General features: G+C 35.0%; 3 protein-coding genes across 4 annotated transcripts; 1 reads left to right on the plus strand and 2 right to left on the minus strand.

The window, feature by feature from the left end:
• Window positions 1-2,382: 2,382 nt before the first annotated feature.
• Window positions 2,383-6,778, plus strand: LOC114316589 (uncharacterized). 2 transcript variants are annotated; one of them, XM_028263272.2, is made up of 3 exons: window positions 2,383-3,685; window positions 5,170-5,336; window positions 6,387-6,778. In XM_028263272.2, the coding sequence occupies exons 1-3, from the start codon at window positions 2,387-2,389 to the stop codon at window positions 6,592-6,594; spliced, it is 1,674 nt and encodes a 557-aa protein (XP_028119073.2). In that variant the 5' UTR covers window positions 2,383-2,386; the 3' UTR covers window positions 6,595-6,778. The 2 variants fall into 2 exon arrangements, with proteins under 2 accessions (XP_028119073.2, XP_028119074.2); XM_028263273.2 differs by lacking the exon at window positions 6,387-6,778 and adding an exon at window positions 5,586-6,364 and having other exon boundaries at window positions 2,387-3,685.
• A 113-nt stretch (window positions 6,779-6,891) lies between these two features.
• LOC114316591 (NDR1/HIN1-like protein 6) lies at window positions 6,892-8,087 on the minus strand. The gene has a single exon (XM_028263276.2). The coding sequence runs from the start codon at window positions 7,836-7,838 to the stop codon at window positions 7,029-7,031; it is 810 nt and encodes a 269-aa protein (XP_028119077.2). The 5' UTR covers window positions 7,839-8,087; the 3' UTR covers window positions 6,892-7,028.
• A 136-nt stretch (window positions 8,088-8,223) lies between these two features.
• On the minus strand, window positions 8,224-20,683 carry LOC114316590 (uncharacterized). The gene is made up of 5 exons (XM_028263275.2): window positions 20,344-20,683; window positions 9,752-9,894; window positions 9,236-9,417; window positions 8,710-8,823; window positions 8,224-8,596 (listed from the first exon to the last, which is right to left on the minus strand). Exons 1-5 carry the CDS (start codon window positions 20,605-20,607, stop codon window positions 8,469-8,471), a joined length of 831 nt encoding a protein of 276 aa, XP_028119076.2. The 5' UTR covers window positions 20,608-20,683; the 3' UTR covers window positions 8,224-8,468.
• Between the last annotated feature and the right edge of the window lie 730 nt (window positions 20,684-21,413).

Genomic DNA, 21,413 nt, shown 5'->3' on the forward strand with positions numbered 1-21,413 from the left:
TGCAGAAATTAATCTAATTACATAGATAAAACTCAAGGCTGACATAAAGCAGTAATATAAATATAAACTCCCACTAAACCAGAATGTTCTCAAATAGAACAACACCCATCTGAGCAGTGTGCTCATGAAAGACCTTGGGTGGTAGTCCCTTCGTAAGTGGATCCGCTATCATGGAGTTTGTCCCAATGTGCTCTATGGAAATCTGTCCACTCTGCACTCTTTCTTTTACAACTAGGAACTTGATATCAATATGCTTTGATTTTGTCGAGCTCCTGTTGTTATTGGAATATAAAACTGCAGACTTATTGTCACAATATAACTTAAGTGGTCTTGCAGTGCCTTATACCTCTCCACATTACCATTTGAATCCCTTTTGGTTTTAAATATCCATTTACAACCTACGGGTTTCGTACCAACTGGTAATGAGACAAGTTCCCAAACTTTATTGAAATCAAGCTTGCTAAAAACGTGCTTGTTTCAGCCTTATCGTTTTTAGCAAAACGCTTTTGAATTTCTGAAAGAAATTCACCGGCAATGGTAACATCCTCTGTTATTGCACCCCGAAAAACTTCTGGAATCCCACGCTTCATGATCATAAGACTTAGCCTGTTAGAACGATCCCACTTTTCAAAGTACACAGTTTCCTTAGGAGTACTTTGTGCAGTGAGAGCATTCGGTTTTGGCACCCTTAATGCCAAGTCTATGTCCATGCAGCCGAGAACAATCAATATGTTCTCTTTCCAGTCCTTAAAGTTTGTTCCATTTAACATTGGAACATTGTTCATGTTGGCAGAGATTGAAGTAGTCGACATTAAAGCTTAATAGAAAAGAAAATAAAAGGAATAAACAATTATGCTCACATTAAGTTATCAAACAGATAATCTCTAAATAAATTAATTTAATGACAACATCTCAAGATACCTAGCACAACATTAATACCAAGCCTTTGGGTAGTGATATTAACTGTAAGTGGTATTCTTGTTGTAATGATCAAACATTGACAATAAGTTATGTCAAATAACAAATCTATCTTTTGATGGATTTATTATTCACATTAGGTTTTTTTGACAATTGGCACATGTTTATCACCACAAAATGTGTGTGTAATTTTGCCAAGTCTTAATCATGTCTTTGGACCGATAAATACCCGCATGAGATACACAGACATGAACTTCAAAACATTCTATATAAAACAATCTAGACAAGAGAGATCACTTTTGTGACATCTTGTTTGAATTGACTTATATTGAGAATGTTAGAAAATTAAATTTTTGTAGACGTTGTATGAAATTACATTAAATTTAAAGATTTCTAAATTTGTGACCCCGTATATGTTATATAATCTGAAGCAATTCCAATTATATATATACATATATAAATAGAATTGACGGGTCCAAAAAAAAAAAATTTACAAATCTGATTCTAGGAAACTAAATAGAATGAATAAAGCATATCAATTTTGATAAGACACATGATATGCTGCTCTGATACCAATTGTTAACATAAATTTCAGAACATAAACCTTACACTTTGGATCATTTACCATGTGTATTATCAAGAAATCAAGACAAAATGACATACCTGAATCTATTGATGAACGGTTAAATGGAAGCGTGATTATCAATGAACTCTTTGTTATTGATTATGTTATTGCCTTCTAATCCTTTCCCCTTTGGTGCTTTATGTTTTTCCTTGAGAGGATTTAGAAAAAAAATGGCAGTGTTCTTATTTCCACTTGGGAAGGAATAGGGACCATAACCTTTTAAAGGTTGTAATTGGTTTTCAAAACTGAAAGGTTGTGGAAGTTCAAAAGGAATGAAAACCAACTTTAACGAATATGTTTTAATTTCTATTTCTGCCCCTCATAGAAATAGAAATTATACAACTAGTATCTACACATTAGGTCCATAACACATATACCCTTAAGCCTATTAACTAAATTGAATCACTTAAATTGTAGGTTTCTTATAAATGATAACACCACATTTAATTATGTGGTCCCATTGAGATATTATCTAACAAAGTTGCCATTCACAGCTCAAAATTTATTGGACTTTTTTCAACTTTAAGTAAGTTTTTTTTTTTTTTTAAGTATGTTTATACAAATGAGTATTAGACACTGTTAAAAGTTCTTTAAGTAACTGCAAGCAAAAATAAATTAAATTTTATTGAAAAAGTATTAAAAAGTTAGTTTATTATTTTTTAGTCAACCTTTCTTTCTTTCTTTTTTTTTTTTTTTTTTTTTTTTTTTTTTTTTTTTTTTTTTTTTTTTGGTAAATGTTTCAAATATTTAATTTTGTATTGTTGTCACTTAAAAAAAATGTAACTCAAAATATAAAAAAATAAAAATAAATAAAGGATAAAATGAGGGAGTATAAATAAGAATATGGTGGATTGGGGGACAAGGATGAAGACAAAGATGGAGAGGGAGGAGGCGGTGGTGGGTTTGAGCGGAGGAGATGAAATAGAAATAGGAATAGAAATAGAAAGGGCTAAGCAAAGATGCAGACTTGTTATAGATCGAATTCGAATACTCAGCTCATCCTCATGCTCATCTCTTTCCTCCTCCTCCTCCTGCAACCGAACCCTTCTCAGACTTGCCCAGTCCGAGCTCTCTTTCCTTTCTCGTTTACCCATTCTTCCCAATTTGAATTTGAATTTGAATTCACGCAGTTTGAACATTGGTCATCTTGAGGCAGTGGTCCACATCCTCCAGCAGCCATTTGTGAAAGGGGTGTCTCGTGTTTGTAAGCCCATTCCTCTCCCACCTTTGCCTCCTTCTTCTTCTTCTTCGAATCTCCTCAATAAAAATTCAAAAATACATGTTGATATAGTATGTAGTCTCAATGGAAACCCAGTCTGGTTCCTTGTTTCTGCTAGAAATCCCAACTATATCTTTTGGAATAATAACAATTATAATGCCTCTTCTTGTGCAAATAATAATAATAATAATAATACTAATACTAATAACTTGAAGAAGAAGAAGAAGAAGACCTTCTTTTTAAGAACTCGAATTCAACAACTTCTTGATGCGGCTTCCCACTCCCCCCCATCAACTAAACCTTGTTCAATCATCCTTTTCTTCTCAAATGGACTTGATGACACTATTCGCTCTAAGCTTGAACATGAATTTGGAGCCTCCTCTGACTTGGGTTTCCACTTTCCCCATTTCCATCTTTCTGAGGAATTAGAGGGTGGTGGTGACTGGATATATCCACCTCCACCTCCTCTTCCTCCTCCTCCTCCTCCTCCTCCTCCTCCTCCGTCTCCATGTGTCCTTCAAATAAAGGTTGATCTTTCAAGGGGTAGGGATAGGGATCCCATTCCACAGATAGAATGTGGGGGGTTAAAGGATTCACTCCTGCTCCTGTCTGCTGCTGCTGCTGCTGCTGCTGCAACCCCCACCAGAGAAGACTGCATTCCTTTCAACTTGGCTACCTCTTTCTTCTCTCTCATTTCTAGAATGAAATTAGGCCCCTTGAATGTCAATGTCAATGTCAATGACGCTGAATTTGCTCCACAAAAGGACTTGTCGCTTCAAGCTGATCTCATAAATTTTGATACTACTGCTTTGATTGCTCTTATATCGGGAATCAGTAATGGCAGTACACACAATATTCTGGCTAAATCCGAGAGCGAATTAAGGAAGCGCTTTAAGAGCAACTATGAGTTTGTGATTGCCCAGGTATATATTTTGTATTTCAAGTGCATGCGCTGTGCCATCCACATCATAATCTTGAGCATCATCCTGTGTTTATTGTATGCATTAGACTAGTTATCTTTTCTGCCAATTCTACGTGCAGTGAACATATAAAGCTGATCAAGAAGGCTTATTCTTTCCAATTTTGGCTACTTGTATTTCAGGCATCTCCTTGAATATAGCTAGCTATGAGACCTAGGATAGTTTGAGTGGATATTTTTTTCCCCTCCATTTTAGCATTGAACACTGTCATCAGCTAAATTTATATTAAACAACTGTGGGTACAGTGTACACTACTAGTGGAAATTTTTTTTGCAACTAAAGGCTGACTGTGGATATATGATGACAGGAAACTCTCTCTCCCATGATTTCTGCTAGTTCATTTTCTTTCAATTATGCCTTGATTTCTGATTCATTTCTGGTTCTTTCATCTTGGCTGATTTCTTCTTCTGTGTCTTTGCATTTCATTGTACATCTGTTCTCTCTTTATCTTCCTTTCCTTTTCTGTATCACCAACTTCTTTCACTATCCTTTAATCTTATGTATTTTTATTCACCTTTTTTCTTCTCCTATTGTTGCTGGTTTATGTCCACTTTCCCTTACAAGTTTGTTTCTCCCTTCATTATTTCTTCTTGTGCATTTTGTCTCATTGCTGTATTGGACTCAGATGTGGAGAATTTTAAACCTTAACAATGAGAATATAAAGATCAAGATAGAGATTTCAAGATTGAACAAAGGTATTCATTATCCAGGTCAATGAGGCTTCATGATGAAAGTACGTCATTCCAAAGGAATAGGTTGCATAGTTACTATTTAGCAGTAGACCTCGGAGGAGCTTTTTGGTTTTAGTTCAAAAAACACTATTCAAGTTTGTTAATGGTGGTTCTTTCTTCAGCCCGAAAAAGTAAAAAGCAAAAAAATAAATAAAATTGGTGATATTTTTCACAGATTTGCATATTTTGTCAACAAAAGAGCTCCTAATCTTTATCAAGTAAGGTTATTATTAGCTTAAATATGAATGGGATTGGTATTTACTAATGAAATTGATTGGTTAAGAGTTTCATTCCTTGAAGATATGTCATTTATTAGAATGTTACTTTGAACCACACACACACATAATTTGTTTAACATGCATCTATTGATACAAATAGGTATTATTTTGTACATATATTAAGACTTTCATAATATGAAAAAAGGAACTTACAATTTTAATAATTTTGTAGAAAAAATGGAATCATTCATAGTATTAATCTGTCGAAACTTTAGTAATACTTAGAGATCATTCAGTTATTTAGTATTGATTTCAAAGTCCAACTGCACATTTAATAATGGCGTCAGTTCTCTTTTCTACGTGGGGATAACTATCACATGGAATCTCTGGTATATTTGTGGCATTTTTGAAGTGTTCATGCATTAATCATACTCGCCATGTCCATGTGTGATGGAAATTGATCTATACATCTTGCCAGGTAATGTCTGAAATTCAGAATCCAATCCACATGGAACTTGGTGGTGTGCTATTTGGAAAGAGAGGCATGATATGTGAAAGTGTTTGTTCGGAGTTTAAAGAGTTAGTGTCAATGTGTGGGGGGCCAAATGAGAAGTCAAGGGCTGATCACTTGCTAAAATGCCTCATGTGAGTTTTATGATCAGTTTATCCTTTATTACAACAACTAGGTTTAATTTGCATATTTTCCTTTTAAATGGTTTATTATTTATGACTAAAAGAAATGTTAGACTGGATGACATAACCTGATAATGTTAACAAATTTCTATTCATATATGCATTATTATAGAATCCAATTTAGGTTTTGCTTTGATTATTATTAGCGAGTTGTTCATAACAATGCTTCTTCTTCTTCTTTTTTTTTTTCTTTTTTATCAGCAACAGGGAAAAAAAATTAATTAAGCAAAACTATTACAATAGGAGGAGGACCAGAGATCCACCAAGAAGATTAAAAAAGAAAAGAAGAGAAACAAAAAGTAGAAAATTGCACACTACTTTCCAATCTCTCTACCTATCTAAAATAAAAGGATCTCCTTAGGAGGAGAAACTGACTACCAAAATGAAAATAGGTAATAAATCCTATCCCACAAGACTCCCAATTCATCGAACTTATCTTAAAAAATTCTCATTCCTTGCATTCCTTTCTAACCAAAATACCCAAAGAATTGTGCAATTGAACAATTCCATTAAGCCCGAGCCTTTGCATTGGACCCATGGTCTTCACCTTAAGCTTCCAAATGGGTCTCTAACCAGTCAAGGGCTGCGCCAGTGGTATATGGAACGTTTTTTTTTCCTTCCCTTTTGTTTAATGTTTGTTTGTTTTTCTTGTTTTTTCTTTCTTTTCTGTTTTCCCCCTTTCCCTCCAGTTTTCAACAATTTACAGAAGTAAAATTTGATGTGGATATATATGCAAGGAAACTATGCAACACAAGACTCTAATTTTCTAGCATCGCCACTGATTTTATATTGTAAAAATAGTAAAATTAGAAAGCACATTGATTCAATGTGGATCATACTCTAATTGAATTTTCTTTATGCTTATGAAGTAAGTAATTTTTTAGCGTCGTCACTGATTTTATATTGTAAAAATAGTAAAATTAGAAAGCACATTGATTCAATGTGGATCATACTCTAATCGAATTTTCTTTATGCTTATGAAGTAAGTAATTATTGGTGCAGGGTTGTGGGTGACAGTCCGTCAGCACGCATGATGAGTCTCCCAACCACCAGAAAGTTGGCCTACAAGAACAAGGTTGTTTTTGGCACAGGAGATCAATGGCGAGCTCCAACTTTAACTGCAAACATGGCTTTTGTGAGAGCTATTTCACAAACCGGAATGTCTCTGTTTACAATAGAGCATAGGCCACGTGCTTTAACTGGTGAGTGATTAGTGCTTTATAGTGTAATTAATGGGTACTGATACAGTACAGTCTAGTCAATTTTCCTGTTTTCATGGAGATGGACGGCATTACTGTTGATAGAAGCCCTTTTTTGTTACCAGTTAGTTAGACGGTCAGGATCTATTTGTACACTCATCAAATATTCATCAAATTGTTGCTGTTACAGTTGTACGGATTCTGAGTATAAACCGTTTGTGATGGAAAAACAAAAAATAATAATAATAATAATAATAATAATAATAATAACAATTAAAAATGAAAGTGATAATGTGACAAGTGAAGGGAAAAGAGAATCTCGTCGGCTCAATTTCAAAACTGATGAAAAATAATAATGATAATAATTCGAGAAGAAGAAGAAGAAGAAGAAGAAGAAGAAGAAGAGAGATCCATGACTATGAGCTTGTACAAGGATGGCAAAGTCTCAGAGCTTGAGCCCAAACTTACAAGTGCTCGCTTTAATGCTGATCAAACTGTTGGCAGATAGGCTATCAACTACGAGGAGGCAAGTGCCCAAAACCCTTACCTTCCTCAATTTCAACTTGCCAAGTTTAACGCTGACAGGCACATCTATCTTGAGATCTAAAGGGATTCTTCCAGTCTGCTGCTGCTGCTGCAATGCTGTCATCAAAGTGCTCGCATATTGGGTTTGACCGGTTAGAGCCACGTCGAGGTGTGTGGTATTCTGGTGACCTTGGTAGAATTTTGGGAGCGTTCCTTGGCATAGATTGGTGTCAGAGTACCACACACTTAGCTGACTCCCTTTTTCATAATAGATTCCAATTTTCTTGTTTGAGTTCGTGGCAGTGATCTTCACATCAAATTTGGCATAGAGGCTCATACCAAAGTTGATCAGCCGTAAATCAGATATACTCAGGCTATCAACTGAATAGTTGGGAAGTTTTGGGCGGAACACAAGGTAAAGGATGCCACAGGTGATTCCTACAACTATCAATAATAGGACAAGAAGGCTAATCGTCCAACACAAGCATTTGCAGCAACAACAGCTGCTTCTCGGCTTCTTTGGTGGATTATTTGAGTGGATTGGTACTACTGGAACATTGAATGGAGGAAGGGAACGGGGATGCTGCACTACTGGATTATCTCCTTTTTCTGAATTTGATAAACCACGCGACACTAAAGGCAGTGTCGTTGGTTGTGCTTCCACTCTATTCAGTGTTGGCTGTGCTTCCCCATCCGCCACGACCGGATGACTTTTCTGATGATCTGCCATAATATGGGATCTTTTTTATCTCAGCTTTATTTGTTCTAACCTGTGTGTGGAATGGCAACCCTAGATTGGTGCTGGGACACCTCTCTTAAACTGATTCTTCTATCAGTCAATCAATGCAAAAGCAAAGAGTACTGAGTGAAGGGACAGACACCATTTATATAAGATCCAACTGATGCCCTCCTTATTTGACTGACAGCTGTGTGAGTGTAAGCTTGTGTGTATGGTATAATCTCATTGCGAGTGTGGTGATTTGTCTGTTGGAGGAGGGGGATTTTTTGGTTGGAAAATCCTCACCATCCTCGCCTAATTGCAAAATATACAAAATCAAAGTCAATTAAAGTAGGTCAGCAACATATAACTTTGAAGTAGGTCAACAACATAGCACTAAATTCATGAAGTCTCGTCATATATATATATATATATATATATTTAAAAAAGGACTATTCCTTAAAGCAATCAAACATCTTCAGCCAAAGACCCACCCCAACATAGTAGATTATTTCCATGCTTCAAACAGCAGCATGTCACGGCAAAGGAAATGACTTGCCATCCAAGAAAAATAGCACAAAACAAATGTGATGCATGACATAATGACTCATTGCTGAATGATAATCATCATTTTCTCTTATTTCACTTCTTCACTAAGACATAAATCACTACTCGTGGGCTGCAATATTCTGGATGCCACTGAGTTTGGTCCACACGCCCAATGATGAACTCCTTTGATGCAGATTCTAAGAAGTATTCAAGGATAGCATCTGCACAGAAAAACAAATATTTATATGTATATATATATATATATATATAGAGAGAGAGAGAGAGAGAGAGAGAACAATAGGGCAGAACAAAGCAAACTTAAAATTTTTTGTACCATTTCGAAGTTCTCCAGCCAAAATAATTGTTGTTTGGGTGCCACAAAGTTCTAGTAGTGTGGCCAATAAATCCATCACCGCATCCTCACCATAAATTACATCTGACCCCAACACTTTTTTCATCCAAAATAAGAGAATAACACAATAAGACTATATAAAATTAAGGAAAAAAAAAAACTCTAAAATTCAGAAACTTTAAATGAGCACCAAAACAACTCATAAAAGATCAGAACTTGGCCCAGAAGCATTAAAGGAATACTTGGTAATTTGATGACAATGCATATGGAGCATGGGACTAAATTAGTAGGTCAAGACACGCCATGTGGAAGGTCCGGGTGCAACATCCAACAACCAAGAGCTGGTATTGGTTCTTAGGAAAATTGATTACAATAGCCATTAAATTTGTAACGGCACCGTAACAGGCACTTAACGGAGTTGTAACACCCGTTACACCTACTTGGTTATAGAAACAGCCAATTTTTAAAACCTTTGTTATGTGGAAGAGAAGATATAAGATCTTTGTACCATAATCAGGTAATGGTTGAATCAATTCTAAATCAGGCTCCTCTCCCCAAACGAATTGACTCACTGCTGCAGAACCACGAACATTTCCGTACAGATTAGTTCCAACGTTCTTCCTCAGCAGCCTTAATCTATCTGGCAAATCAGTAAGAATAACTTCAGCACCCAAAAGGGCAGCAATGCAGCTGGAAACACAACAGAAGAAAATCATAATTTAAGAGAAGCAATTACTTTCATATAAAATTAGCAAAATAAATATAAAAAAATCAGAGTGAAAATTCCACTCCTCATGCTACGCACTTACTAATCATTCGTAGACATGGTCTACCATCTCATCAGCTTAGAATTCTAATAAAAGTCCTATTTTATAAGGTTTATTGACCATGTAATTTTATTTTTATTTTTTTGCTTCCCTCATTTGAAAGCCATTTCACCAACTGGAAAATAAACTTACTCAGTTTGCTCATATGGTATGGTATAATGACAAAGATGGAACTTAAAAATAGTTGTTATTATTACCCAACTAATCCACAGCCAGATCCCAATTCAACAACCTTCTTGCCTTGAAGAAGCATCATCCCTGATTCCACAGCATGCTCTAAGAACTTCCCCAATACAACTCCACTGTCCCAAAGCACTGATCCTGTTACTCCAGGAGTTCCCTAAAGTTATAAAAAGAAAAACAAATAAAAAAAAAAAATCAAAGATCTAAAAATGACCATAACTAGAATATAAACAAAGTGAAAAGATGGTCCAAATGAGGAAGCCATTAGCCAAATCAACTATCGCTGCTTTACAAAGTTCTGATAACCATTCAACTCCATAGGTCAGTCAACCCAAATATCCTTTCACCCACTGCAAATTCTTATTTATCAGCAAATGGTACAAAAAATTGTACAGTATAAAAAAGAAAAAGCCATTACTCAGTGGTGGTGGTGCCAATACAGGATGCTTGGCAGTTTAGTCTTGGCAGCTCTAGCAGTATTTGTATAAGTTTCTTGACTTTAAACCTACATTACTTGGAACGTGGATTGTTCAAGTCCATCGAATGGGCCAGGAACATGTTATGATAAGAGTAGACTTGTATTGATTATTATAATAGAATTTAAGATATTTCTAGAGCAATTTGTTTTTAACAATTAGACATCAAATAGAGCACAGATTTTTTTATTTATTTTATTTATTTATTTATTTATTTATTTATTTTTGAATTAATCATGTAACAACACATTTCTGTAAGAGCATTATGAATTTATGACCCATATTTTACCGTCTTTTTTTTTATCGGAAACAACGCAAAATAAATTTATTAAAATAAAAAAGGACAGAGAACATGAAAAACTATCCAAATAAAAAGAAATTCACATTCTACACAAGGCTCTCCATTCCCTAGAAAATTAAAATTAAAAAAGAAAATCATCTAAAAGGAGGAGCCATGTACAATCAAAGAGGCCAAAAGAAATCATTTCCCAAATGCTTTTAAGATCTTTCCCCTCAAAAACTAAGGATTATAGGATTTATAGTTCACAAAAGAGTGATGCAGCACGGAAAACGTGAAGCCCTTTTGTATGCTGACCTCAGTAAAAGGCTCAGTTTTGCTAAGATTAGTATTGAAATTGATGTTTGATGCTATTTTCCAGATGAGACTTAGTTGCAGTATTGTAATGAAGCTTGTATTTCCATTCCAGTAAAATATCCTTGGAAATCTCTTTTTGTCAAGCTTTGTCAAGTTTTTTAGCATAATGACTATCAAGGGCCCATTCAATACTATTATATTAAAACTAATAAATTACATCTTATTAAACAAAATAAAAGAACACAAAAAAACTCACTTTTGTACATGCGCTTCACTTTAACTATGAAAAGCATTTTTATTGTTATGCTTTACAGTTTAAGCATGTTTTTACTGACACTGAATTGCATTATCTTTTATTGAAAAAATTATTTTTTTTTCACAAGAAGGGTATGATTTATAAACACTCTAAAACAATTACTACGTTGACTCGTACGCAAAAGTAATTTAGCAATAGCAAAATAAATAAATAAATAAATGACCGAGTGGCAATAATTTCATGAGATATGTATATTTTTAAAAGAATTGAAATCTAACTTGTTGCCCATTAAAGATTCTTTGGAAGAAGAATTTAAATAACTTTCCATGATGCCATTCACATTCATTTATCAGCCTGCTGAAAAAGCACTTCCCCTTTCTATGGCTTTGACAAAATCACTTGAACAGAGCAAAGCTAAGCTTTCGTCTTGATTGATATAATATAAAATTGCTATAGCAACCCTACCCTATGTTGCTTCTAAAAAAACAACTCCCAAATAGTACCCATTAAAGATTATTGGAAAGGGCCATGACTAAACAAATTCGAAAAACATTTCATGTTGATCAATGGGTAGAAATTTAGAAGATGAAAGAAAAATGGAAGGGAGCATAAGCAAAGAAATTTGAAAATCTTAGAGAACAATTATTATTATTTCATTTTCTTGATAATGAAAGTGTGTAGAAACTAGAGCAAGACTTAATTGACATTAATGGACTTTGCGCAGTGGATAGCTTTTTGTTGGAACAATCTTATTTGTAAAAAATAAAAAACTGAAACAAAGTAAATAAATTACTTACAGGAAGTTCTTATATCGGAAAGAATAGCAAAATACAATCAAGTCGAGTGTGTGACACTCTGTTGTTAAGATAGATTTGCCGTCACACAGGTGTTTACGGATTATCGGCGTCTATCTCCCAGGATACAATAATCACTCACACAGATTGTAGTAGCACTACAAACAATCTGTTCTGGCGAACCAGAACCTGAGTTCTGAAACTCTCTTAAACCTCTAAGAACTAGTATGAAGAATAATGCAGCACATAAGGAAAATGGGAAAGGAAACAATGGAATGAATTGAATCTGCTGGAGGATCCTGTATTTATAGGCCAAGAGGTGTTTGTTCGGAAGGGCAAAAACCTTCAAACAGGTGTGAAACCTGGAACTACCGAATGAAGAGAGGCGACCGGAGAGGCACTGTTCCGGGAAGCAAAAAAATTCAAATTCTAATTTTGACGCAACAGTTTGAATTAATCTGTTAAGATTTCAAATTTTCCCGCAAGAATTTTAAAAAAAGTCAAACGAATTTTGTCCAAAAAATTAAAGCTAGGACTCGACTCGCAACCCCGCCCAGCCCGGCTGGATGGACGCGGTGGTGCGTGCATGTGGTGGATTTGGGTCAAACTCGCTTTGTCCATAACTACTCTCCTTACAAAACTTGGAGTGCCTCTTAGGGCCCATCCCAAATATGTCAACTTAAAGCTTATATACTCATATAAGTTCTCTTATTGTTTCTACATGGGACACCCAAAACAAGGTAACTCACATTTGACTCTTCAATTTTCCATTTCACAAAATCGAAACGACGTCAACTTTCTATTCACTCATAAATGGTTTTGACGATCCGTCTTTACCGTGTGACTTGCCATGCGACAAAGAACACGTCACCACTTAGACCTACCTCAAACGACATGTGGACGCCACTGAAATTTAGGCTCAAAGATGGCCCAAAATTAGCTTACAAAACCAAAATTTCCAACAATCCCCCACATGAATGGAATTGACAGAGAGAAAATGCAACATGATGTTTCTAAAGAGAGTATAGAAATCGGAGATATTCTGCAAAGGATAGGTAGCTTTTGACTTTCAACCTTCCCTTGTGAGACTATCGGATTTACTAGCTAATCAACGAACGTGATGTCTTGAACTGTTCAACTATTTGTGTAAACCAAGACAATAGAACTCACACAACATATTTCTAGACACAGTTTGGTTCTCACGATTGTGTTCATTTTGGCCTTGAACAACCTGGTACTTCATGAGTGCTCTAGAGAATTGTAACCCTTACAAAACTCATAGAACCAGCCCAGTTCACACTCATATAGGTGATTTTTATGAAAAGTATCCTGTCATACTCTACTAGGTTTTCCTAGATATAAGAATCATTAAAAACATTGCTTATCCTCACACGCTGCAAACATCACTATTTCATCATAAAAATGGTAAGAGTTCGACTCTCCGGTGATCCTTATAAGTCATACACAACTCAGTTGTCCCTTTGAACCTAGTCTTGGGATCTCCAGTCAACTAGATTGAATTGCCGTTGTGGTAACTCTTATTAAATAGGCTTAAGTCCCATTCCCCTCGATGAATTCTTAACTAACTCTCTTGCTAATGCTTTGGTAAGTGGATCCGCTATGCTATCTTCAGACTTCACATATTCAATAGAAATAATTCCATTAAAGAGTAGTTGTCTCACAGTATTATGTCGACGACGAATGTGTTGTGACTGACCATTATACATATGACTTTGTGCTCTACCTATTGCCGATTGACTATCACAATGTATACATATAGCAGACACAGGTTTTGGCCATATTAGAATATCTTCAAGGAAGTGACAAAGCCATTCTGCTTCTTTCCCAGCTTTATCTAATGCTCTAAACTCTGATTCCATAGTAGACCTAGCAATGTAAGTCTGTTTGGAAGATTTCCAAAATACAGCCGCACCACTTAAGAGTAAAGACATACCCACCAGTGGATTTTGAGTCTCTAGTATCCGATATCCAGTTTGCATCACAGTATCCTTCAAGTACAGCTAAATATTTAGTATGGTTTAGCCCAATGGTACGAGTAAATCTGAGATATCTTAGAACCCTTATAATAGCTTTCTAGTATTTTACTCTTGGATTACTCGTATATCTACTTAATTTACTTATTGCATAAGCTATATTTGAGAGAGTGCAGTTCATCAAGTACATTAAGCTTCCAATAATTTGGGCATACTCTAACTGATAAATACTTTCCTGTACATACTTAGAAAGAAACAAATTAACATTCATAGGTGTTCTAGCAAGATGATAATCATCTTTGCTAAATTTGTCAAGTATTTTCTCAATGTAATGTGACTGTGACAAAGCATATCCTTCTGATATTTTGGTAATTTTCATACCAAGAATTACCTCAGCAATTCCCATGTCCATGTCAAAATGTTCATTCAACATTTTCTTTATGTCGTTATTATTACCTATGATGAACATATCATCAATATAAAGACATACTATAACATAACATTTGTGTTTTTTACATAAACACATTTGTCACATTCATTAATTTTAAATCCATTTGACATCATTGTCTTGTCAAACTTCTCATGCCATTGCTTTGGTTCTTGTTTTAAATTATATAATGATTTAACCAATTTACACACTTTCTTTTCTTTCCCTAGAACAGAAAATCCTTCTGATTGTTCCATGTAGATTTCTTCATGTAACTCACCATTTAAGAAAGTTATTTTCACATCTATTTGATGAATTTCTAATTTGTATAAAGATGCAATGGCAATTAATATTCTAATGGATGTTGTTCAAGCAACTAGTGAATATGTGTCAAAGTAATCAAGACTTTCTTTTTGTCTATGTCCTTTGACCACAAGTCTTACCTTATATTTGTCAATTGATCCATTTGCTTTCATTTTCCTTTTGAAAATCCACTCGTATCCAAGAGGTTTACAACCTAGTGGCAAATCCACTAATTCCTATATGTGATTTTGCAAGATGGATTATAGCCTCTTTCTATAAAGGAGCCTTAGGACTGGACATAACTTTTTTAAAAGTTAAAGGCTCATTTTCTAACAAAAAGGTCAGAAAATTTGGATCAAAAGATTTTGAGGTTCTAACACGTTTACTATGCCTAGGTTCCTCTTCTTCATTTTGATCTATCTCTTGCTTTTGTACTTGATCTTTTTCTTGATCATGACTAGTACTAATATCTTGTCCAGTTTTATTAGAAAACATATTCAAAGAACGATGCATCTCTAGCTATGAAGCACGGGGGGTGCGGATAAGAGTATGGTGGGGGTACAAGTGCGGGTACGCCGATACGGCAAAACTCAAAAAAAAAGTATGATACAAGTACGGCTGTGGTACGCTGATAATTTTTTATTTTTTTATTTTTATAATTATGGTTAAAGGATCCAACCTACAAATTAAAATTAAATATCAAAATTAAAAAGAGAACTAAACTGCTTGATGAACATATTTTCCTATAATAGAAAACCATTAAGCATTAAAAATAATATTTGTGAAATCTCTCATTTTGACATGTTATGCACTGTGATCATAATTTATTTTTCAAATCTTGCTTTTTGCTCATCAATTTGCTATTTTTATAGGGTGAGGCCAAAGACATAACGGGAGATCAAAGAAAGATTTCATAAAGATAGCAGATGAAGAACAACAGCAGCAATTAACATTACACAAAAAAGCACTTGAATTAAGTCAAAATCAAGATAATACTCTACTATATTTACACAAATCAATAATCTCTTCCACCAAAATTGTTGATCTGCAAGTGCACAAAAAAAAAAAAAAAGAGAGAGAGAGATAAAGAACACTCACCGGAGGGAAGACGAAGAAAGGAATAAAGAAGACGAAGACCAGCAGTTGTTGATCTGCAGAAAAAAACGAAGAAATGAAGAAACGAAGAAGAAAAAACGAGGACGAAGACGAAGAAACGAAGAAGAACACTCACTGGAGGGTGTCGTTGCATCACCATTGCCGGAGGGCTTCAAAGTGAAGAGATGTTGCTGTTGCTAAAGAAGAAGACGAAGAAGACTGCGCCGTTCTCTTTGCTATTGCTGAAGTGAAGAGATGCAAGAAGGGACAAAACCTATATATTCTTAATATTACAAAATAACACTATATTTTTTGTTCTTTTTAATAAAGAACATAAATAAATTGCTCCGGTATCCCTAATTCTCTTACAAATTTGTTTTTTCCCCCCAGCGTACCCACGACGTACCCGATTGAACCAAACGTACCAAAACCCTTTTTGTTGTACCCGGTACGCGTGCAGCCGTACCAGTTCGCGTACCCGCACCCGCACCCTGTAAGAACCCGGTACTCGTAGGACACTATTTTTGGAGTATCCGTGCTTCATAGATTTCTAGATTCAATAATAATATTTACATGAATTTCTGAGTGTTTTGACTTATGAATCAAAAACCGATATGCACTACTATTCTTGACATAATCGATGAATATGCAATCAACGGTTTTTGGACATATCTTAGTCTTTTTAGGACTAGGAATAGTCACTTTAGCCAAACACCCCTACACTTTTAAGTATTTGTAGAATGGTACTCTCTCATGCCACATTTTATAAAATGTTTGATTCACTTTTTTTTTTTGGTATTTTATTTAGAATATAATTACTAGAAAGTATTGCTTCCCCCCACAAGTTCTAAGGTAATCCAAAACTTATTAACATGGCATTCATCATTTCTTTTAAGGTCCTATTTTTCCTTTCAACAATTCCATTTTGCTGAGGTGAGTAAGGAGTAGTGGTTTGATGACCAAAAAGTGATTCATATTCACCACTTCTATCACTTCTTAGAATTTGAATTTTCTTACCAAGTTGATTTTCAACTTCATTCTTATATTAAATAAAAGTTTCCAAAGGTTTATCCTTTGTTCGAATTAAATAAACATAACTATATCTAGTATAATTATCTATAGAAGTGATAAAATATTTTTTTCCCACCTCTAGTTTGAATTGATTTAAAATCACAAATGGCACTATGAATTAATTCAACTGGTTCAGTACTTCTTTTAATTGAATGAAAATGAGTTTTAGTTAATTTTGCCTCAACACAAATTTCACATTTATGATTTGGATCAATTTCAAATTTAGATAAACATTTTATATTAATTAATCTACGCAAAAATCCATAATTAACATGTCCGAGTCCACCATGCCATAAATCTGAAGACTCAAGCAAGTAAGAAGAAGATGTATTCTTATTAATCATAGAAAATACAATAGTCATTACATTTATTTTGAAAAGGCCATCATTCATGTAACCTTTTCCTACATACATCCCGATTTTAGTAAGTACAAATTTGTCACTCTAAAAAACTAGCCTTAACCCATTCTTGCACAACACAGATTCGGAAACAAGATTCTTGCGAATATCCAGTACATGCAGCACATTGTTAACAATGAGTTCCTTTTCAGATGTCATTTTCAGAATAACCTTTTCTTGTCCTTCGACTTTAGAAGTTGAGGAGTTGCCCATGAATAGTTGTTCTCCATTGTCCACAACAAAATATGAGGAGAACATCTTTTTGTCAGCACAGATGTGACGAGTAGCACCAGTATCCACGCACCATTCTTTGAGATTTCCGACAAGGTTGACCTCAGAGACAACGGCTGAAAGGTTTATGTCATCAATACCATTGGAGATTCAATCCACTTCGATGATATTGGCTTGAGCAGGTTTCTTCACTTGCTACGACAATCTTTGGTCTGGCGTCCTTCTTTGTCACAGATGTAGCATTTGCCATTAAACTTAAATTTCTTGGTTTCCCCTCCCTTAGACCCTTATAAGGAATTTTCTACGGTATATTTCCGTTTCTTTGCTTTTGGTACATGTTGCACCACATTAGCTTTTGACTCCATAGAATGTTTTCTAACCCTCCTCTCACAAGTTCGCTTGTCTTCCTCAATCCTCAAACGTACAATCAATTCCTCTAAAGTCATTTCTTTGCGCTTGTGTTTGAGATAGTTCTTGAATTCCTTCCAACCTTGTGGTAATTTTTCAATTAGGGCAGCAACTTAGAAGGACTCGCTTAGGGACATGCCTTCAGCATAGATGTTATACAGAATGAGTTGGAGATCCTGAACTTGACTAATCACTGTTTTTGAATCAACCATTACAAAATTCAAAAATTACCACGAATTTCTTCCAGCCAGCATCTTCTATTTTGTATTTTTTCTCTAATGACTCCCATAATTCCTTTGTCGTCTTGATAGGCTATAAATGTTGTACAATGTATTATCAAGCCCATTCAAGATATGGTTGCAGCAAAGGAAATCCGCATGCTTCCAAGCATCGACCGCAGCAACCACTTATCGGTCGGTTTCATCCTTTTTCAAAACAGGAGCATCTTCATGAAGGAAAAGCGTCAGATTTAATGTCGTAAGATAGAACAGCATTTTTCGCTGCCATCTTTTAAAGTTAGTTCTTAGGAACTTTTCTGGCTTTTTCCCGTGATTTACCAAGATTGTCACAACAGCAGAAGGGATTGAGGCAGCCGCAACACCAATTGGATTAGAAGTTTCAGTAGCCATTAAATTCTAAATTATAAAATAGAATTAAAATTAAAATTTTATTCTACACAGAAAATTAAACCAAAAAAAACACTATAATTCTGTAAAAAATAAAATAAACAAAATTGTAACTTTTATTTCAAAGTAATTTGAAAATAAACTTTTATTTAATCAAATTAATTCCACACAGAATATTATTTCTGTAAACTTCAAAAATTAAAATACTGAAAATCAGAAGTTTAATTAATGAAAACCTAGAATATTATTTCTGAAAAATTAGAATTAATTTTTGACAAATTTCACACAAAAAATAATTTTTGTAAAAAAAAAAAAAACTAGAAGGAAATTTTAAAAAGGAAACAAACGAAAAATTCTGTATAAACAGAATAATTCGAATTTGTCTTAAGATTGATGGAACAATCTTCTGTGTAAAAAAATAAAAAACTGAAATAAAATAAATAAATTACATACAGGAAGTTCTTGTACCGAGAAGAACAGCACGATCAAGTCAAGTGTGTAACACTCTATCCTTAAAACAGATTCACCACCACACAGGTGCTCACGGATTATCGGTGTCTATCTCCCAGGATACAATGATCATTCACACAGATTGTAGTAACATTACAAACAATCTATTCTGGCGAACCAGAACCTGAGTTCTGAAACTCTCTTAAACCTCTAAGAACTAGTATGAAGAATAATGCAGCATAGAAGGAAAACGGGAAAGGAAACAATGGAATGAATTGAATCTGCTGAAGGATCCTATATTTCTAGGCCAAGAGGTGTCTGTTTGGAAGGGTAGAAAACCCTTCGAACAGGTGTGAAACCTAGAACCGCCGAAAAATGAAGAGAGGTGACCAGAGCGGCACTGTTCCAAGAAGCAAAAAAATCGAATTCGAATTTTGGCACAACAGTTTGAATTAATCCGTTAGGATTTCAAATTTTCCCGCAAGAATTTTGAAAAAAGTCAAACGAATTTCGTCCAAAAAATTAAAGCTAGGACCTGACCCACGACCCGCATCCGGCCCGGCTGGATGGACGACGGCGGCGCGTGTGGTGGATTTGGGTCAAACCCACTTTGTCCATAACTCCTCTCCTTACAAAACTTGGGGTGCCCCTTGGGGCTTATCCCAAGCATGTCAACTTAAAGCTTATATACTCATATAAGCGCTCTCTTATTGTTTCTATGTAGGATACCTAAAACCACATTTGACTCTTCAACTTCTCATTTCACCAAACCGAAAACAACGTTAACTTCTCATTCACTTATAAATGGTTTTGACGATCCATCTTCATCCTGTGACTTGCCATGCGGCAAAGAACACACCACCACTTGGACCCACCTCAAATGACGTGTGAGCCCCACTGAAATTTGGACTCAAAGATGGCCCAACATAAGCCTTTAAAACCAAAATTTCCAACACTTTTTACTAATATAAAAGCTTTAGTGTAGAAAATGAAATTGAAAATGGTGAGTATTTATTGCATATAGTGGCCTTAGAGATTAGCGTATCAAGACCATTTTATATAGACCATGAAAATGAAAATGAAAATGAAAATCAATAGAGGTTGTCAACATAATTTTCACAATTTAGAGCACATCCAGCTAGACGATGATTGTATTGCTATGATCTGATAATGCCAAAGAAAGAACCCTAAATTCAGCCATTTAGCCAGAATAGAATATTCACCTAGAAGTGATTTCTTGCATTGCACAGAGAGAGAGAGAGAGAGAGAGAGAGAGAGAGATTAAACTTTCAAGTAGTAGGGCAGCTAAGTTAGGTATTAATTAATTAAGAAATTTTGCTGCATATCATATCTTATCATAATCATACGCCCCACCCACCACTCAACCCTCCCATTCCATTGATTCACTTGTACACATCAGAATGGCAATCATCACACACACACACACAGAGGAGTAAAGGAGGGAAGGAGGGAGTAAGTTACCAAGGAAGAAGGGGATTGGAGAATGGAAAGAGTGCGGCCGCAAGCGTCGAGGCGGAGTTGTTGGGAGGAGTGAGAAACGAATGCATTTGGTTTGGAGAGCGTTGGCTGTTGAATCCCCCACAGCAGCATCATCTCCGCCGCCGCCGCCGACGAGTATACCATTCTCACCCTCCCTCCGTACGATCCAATACTCCCCACCATCTCCTCCTCCTCCTCATCCTTTTTCCCAATTTCTTCTTCTTTTTCTTCTTCGCCGCCCATCATTATGCCTCGTGCTCTTCCTTCTCCTCCTCCTGTTGCTCTCTCCTATGTTGTTATTGATCGTTATTATGCTACTTTTAAAAGGAAAGAAGAAATGAAAATAAATAAATAAATAATTTTATTTACGCTGACCTCCCCCTCCCACAGAAATACTGTTATTACAATTTAGCCCACACTATTATGAAAAAATTACTCCCTACTACTACTTACTTGTAATTGTTTAAATTAAGGGTGAGTACGGGTCGGTTGCGGACACGAAACCTCCAATCTGCCATCCGTTCGTCAAATTGACGGATTGAAGAAAATCAATCCGCATTCGTCCGCCAATCCGGCAGATGTGGATTGAGCGGATTGGCTGATGAATGCGAATCGGTTTAGCGATTTAAAATTTTATAAATTTTCAACATAATTCAACTTGTCCACTTCCTCAAAAAAAAAAAAAAGGTATTACAATCAATGACTTAAAAAAGTATTCAGATTGCTTGGTTAGGCTTTTCAAAAAACACTTTTCAGAAAATTTTACTTTCTTGTTTTCCTTGTTTTTTTTGTTTTTACTGAATTTTTTAAATATTTTAAGCAATTTTTTTTACTTTTTAGACATACCTAACATAAATATACCTAAAAAGTAAAAAAATTGTGAAAAAAATCTCTTAAAAATTTACTAAATACCAAAAATATATTAAAAAAAATACGAGAATTCAGTATATTTTTTGTATTTTTATGTATTTATTAATTTTTTAAAATATTTTTTCACAATTTTTTTACTTTTTAGATACATCTAAGTAAGCTGCATCTAAAAAGTAAAGAAA

The sequence above is a fragment of the Camellia sinensis genome, unplaced genomic scaffold, assembly GCF_055761805.1.
Source record: "Camellia sinensis isolate YWXY unplaced genomic scaffold, ASM5576180v1 Unanchor13, whole genome shotgun sequence".
NCBI lineage: Eukaryota > Viridiplantae > Streptophyta > Magnoliopsida > Ericales > Theaceae > Camellia > Camellia sinensis.

Excerpts from the sequence above, each read along its gene's own strand:
- LOC114316589 (XM_028263272.2), top strand. The coding sequence starts at position 2,387 with ATGGTGGATTGGGGGACAAGGATGAAGACAAAGATGGAGAGGGAGGAG. Across the intron at positions 3,686-5,169 it reads ATGAGTTTGTGATTGCCCAG|GTAATGTCTGAAATTCAGAA; the intron begins GTATATATTTTG and ends ACATCTTGCCAG. Across the intron at positions 5,337-6,386 it reads CACTTGCTAAAATGCCTCAT|GGTTGTGGGTGACAGTCCGT; the intron begins GTGAGTTTTATG and ends TTATTGGTGCAG.
- LOC114316591 (XM_028263276.2), bottom strand. The coding sequence starts at position 7,838 with ATGGCAGATCATCAGAAAAGTCATCCGGTCGTGGCGGATGGGGAAGCA.
- LOC114316590 (XM_028263275.2), bottom strand. The coding sequence starts at position 20,607 with ATGATGGGCGGCGAAGAAGAAAAAGAAGAAGAAATTGGGAAAAAGGAT. Across the intron at positions 9,895-20,343 it reads TCCAATCCCCTTCTTCCTTG|GGAACTCCTGGAGTAACAGG; the intron begins GTAACTTACTCC and ends TTATAACTTTAG. Across the intron at positions 8,597-8,709 it reads GGCTGGAGAACTTCGAAATG|ATGCTATCCTTGAATACTTC; the intron begins GTACAAAAAATT and ends TTTTCTGTGCAG.